General features: G+C 51.7%; 1 protein-coding gene across 1 annotated transcript in view; it reads right to left on the bottom strand.

Moving 5' to 3' along the window:
- XKR7 (XK, Kell blood group complex subunit-related family, member 7) overlaps nt 1-71 on the bottom strand; it is a 27,349-nt gene extending 27,278 nt beyond the window's left edge. The window contains exon 1 of the mRNA XM_006881686.1: nt 6-71. Coding sequence (XP_006881748.1) covers nt 6-71 — 66 coding nt within the window. The remainder of the gene's footprint in view (nt 1-5) is intronic.
- Between the last annotated feature and the right edge of the window lie 2,623 nt (nt 72-2,694).

Raw genomic sequence — 2,694 nt, 5'->3', positions numbered from 1 at the left:
CGGGCCCCGCCGGCTGCCCCCTCCGGCCCCGGGCCGGCCGCGGCCGCCGCTCCATCCGACTTCGCGGCCATGTTGGCGGAGCAGGAGGCGGGGAGCGACTTCCGGGCGGCGGGGCGGGGAGGACCGTGTGCGGGCGGCTCCCGCCTCCTGCTCCTCTTCCTCCTTCTCCTCCTCTTCCTCCTCCCCCCTCCGCGTCAATTATTCATCCCCCGCGGCGCCGCCCCCGCCCCTCCCCCACCCGCTGGGTGGTGACCGGATGGGCGCTGCGCCCCCTGGGAGGGGAGGGTGGGGGAGGGGAGGGCAGCCTAGGTCACCCTCCCCCTCCCTCCTCCGAGGCGTGGGGACCCGGCGACGCGCTCTGTGCCTCTCTCCCCGCCACACACCTCGACTCCACTCCTCCCTTTCTTCACCGCCCCCTCCCCTTCCTTTCCCCTTCCATCTCCAGCCCCCCCCCCCCCCGTTTACCTCTGGTGGCCTAGGTCTAAGGGAGGTGTGGGACCGGGGACTTAGAAAGAGGTGGTCCAGTGGACTCTCTGCTTCCTAATTTCCCCGGGTGCTCGCCTATTATTGCATCCCTCTCCTTTGATCTTGAGAGGTTCCTTTCCTTATTGTCTTCCTGTTAAAGCTGCAGAAACTGCAGCGCTCAGAGGTGCTGCCTCTGCCCTTATTTCTCCTCTCTCCCTCCTTCAGGAGCTGCCAGCTTCTGACCACAGCCCTGCTGGGAAAGGGGTAGGAGGAAACGCCAGGTTGAGGAAATAGCCAGGCAGGGGAATCTGAGACTGGAGGGCATGATTTCAAAGAAGAGTGGATCAGAGTTCAGAGAGTTGGGCTACACTGGGTTCTAAGAGATGAGATCAGAAAGGCCTCTCTTCCTGGAGGCCTGGGAATGGAGCCACTGGAGAGTGGGAGCAGAGGGGGTGATATGGTTGAGTCAAGACTTGGAAAGAAGACTGCAAGCAATGAAGTGATCACTGGAAGGCAGAAACAGGGAGAGCAGAGGAGGATGATAATGGCTATTTAGGAGAGGCACTGGGAGGTCTCACACAACCTGGTTGACTCCAACTGATGAAAGCCCTTTCTTTTCCTCAGACTGGACATATTACCTTGCCTCCCAGGGCAGAATATTTATTTTACAGACTCTCACTTACATTTCTCTGTTCCATGCACTGTTCTAAGCACTTTACACTGAACTCATTTTATCCTTACAATTGGAGAGTTTACATTTCCCTCTCCCATTTTACAGATGGAGAAACAGAATCACTTTGAAGCTCACAAAATAGTTCACACACAGTCGATGCTGGAACCAACTTCAAGTTCATCATCTGGCTCCAGAATAGGCTTTGCTACCTCCCAAGCAGCCCATGACATTTCAGTCACGTGCTATGCTTCAGAGAGCTGGACAATGACTAAGGATGACAGCAGAAGAAGAATGGATGCCTTTGAGTAGTGATGTTGGAGGAGAGTACTGATTGTCCCATGGACTGGCAAAAGAATAGATGTCTTAGAAAAGGTGCAGATAGAATGTTTCTTGAAGGCAAGGATGACAAAGCTTTGTCGCTCATACTTTGGGTATGTTGCAAGAAGCTATTCCTTGAAAAGGGACATCAGGCTTGGAAAGGTTCAGGGTCAGAAAAAGAAAGGAAAACCTCAGTGAGATGGATTGACATGGTAACTGCAGCAGTGAGCTCAAGTGTATCAGGGATGGTGAGGATGGTGCAAGATAGGACAGGATTCAGGTTTGTTGTTCACTTTAAGCTGTATTAGAGCTTAAGTCATATTAGACACTAACAACAGCCTCCCAAGCAGAGGGGGAGAGAAGTCAAGAGGAAGAATGGAGGTGGGCAGACCACCCTGCCTTAGAGTAGCAGGGAAGGAAGATGAAGGCTGACAGCTGCCCTGGGTCAGGAACTAGCACCATCTGCAGCCCGGCATCCCTTTCATGTCCAGGGACTGTTTTGGCCCCAACAATGCTCAGGAGATTGGGGCGCCAGCTGTTGCCAAAGCCTGAAAACAGAAAAGAAGAGCTGAAGGTTTCAGAGTTTTCCAGGCTAGATTCAAGGCTGGCAGTCCCCATATCCAGCGGCCCGCGTAGACTCATGGGAGTCTTTGTGGGATGAGATTAGAGGTGGGATCTGGATCCTAACATGTTCTTCATGTTACAACATCTCTGCCTTTTCTTTGTCTTCAATAACCCAAGAGAGACACATGGAGTGTGCACAGCACCCTAGGCCGAGGAAAAGCTATGGCTTTTTCAGCCCTGGGCCAGCATGTTCCTTTGATCCTCCATTCCTCTAGGTGTTTGTTTGAAACACTGGAGCCAGGGAACTTGGATTTGAAATTGTCTTTCCATTTCTGGCTGTGTAAAGTTAAATATGGCACTGTATTTCTCTCCATTTTAGAGAGAAACACCTTCCTTTTAGGGCTCTGGTGAGGACCTCTAACTTACTGACTGCTGTCAAGCTGATTCTAACTCATAGAGACCCTCCACTGGGTTTCCAGAGGAGACTGCCTATCTTTCTCCCTCAGTCACTAGTGGATTTGAACTTTTGAAGACATGAAGCCTTTTGGTTAGAAGCTCAACTACCAGATAGTTTTGGTAGTTACGCAGTCTACTGCTAGAGCTTTTTAAAAATTAAAAAAAACAAAAACAAACCTCAAACCTAAACTCGTAGACATTAAGTCAGAACCAATTCA

The sequence above is a fragment of the Elephantulus edwardii genome, unplaced genomic scaffold (genome assembly GCF_000299155.1).
Source record: "Elephantulus edwardii isolate Elephantulus edwardi_28Jun2011 unplaced genomic scaffold, EleEdw1.0 scaffold00015, whole genome shotgun sequence".
NCBI classification, from domain to species: Eukaryota; Metazoa; Chordata; class Mammalia; order Macroscelidea; family Macroscelididae; genus Elephantulus; species Elephantulus edwardii.
The sequence above is the reverse complement of the archived record's forward strand: the minus strand, read 5'-3'. Positions and strand labels throughout refer to the sequence as shown.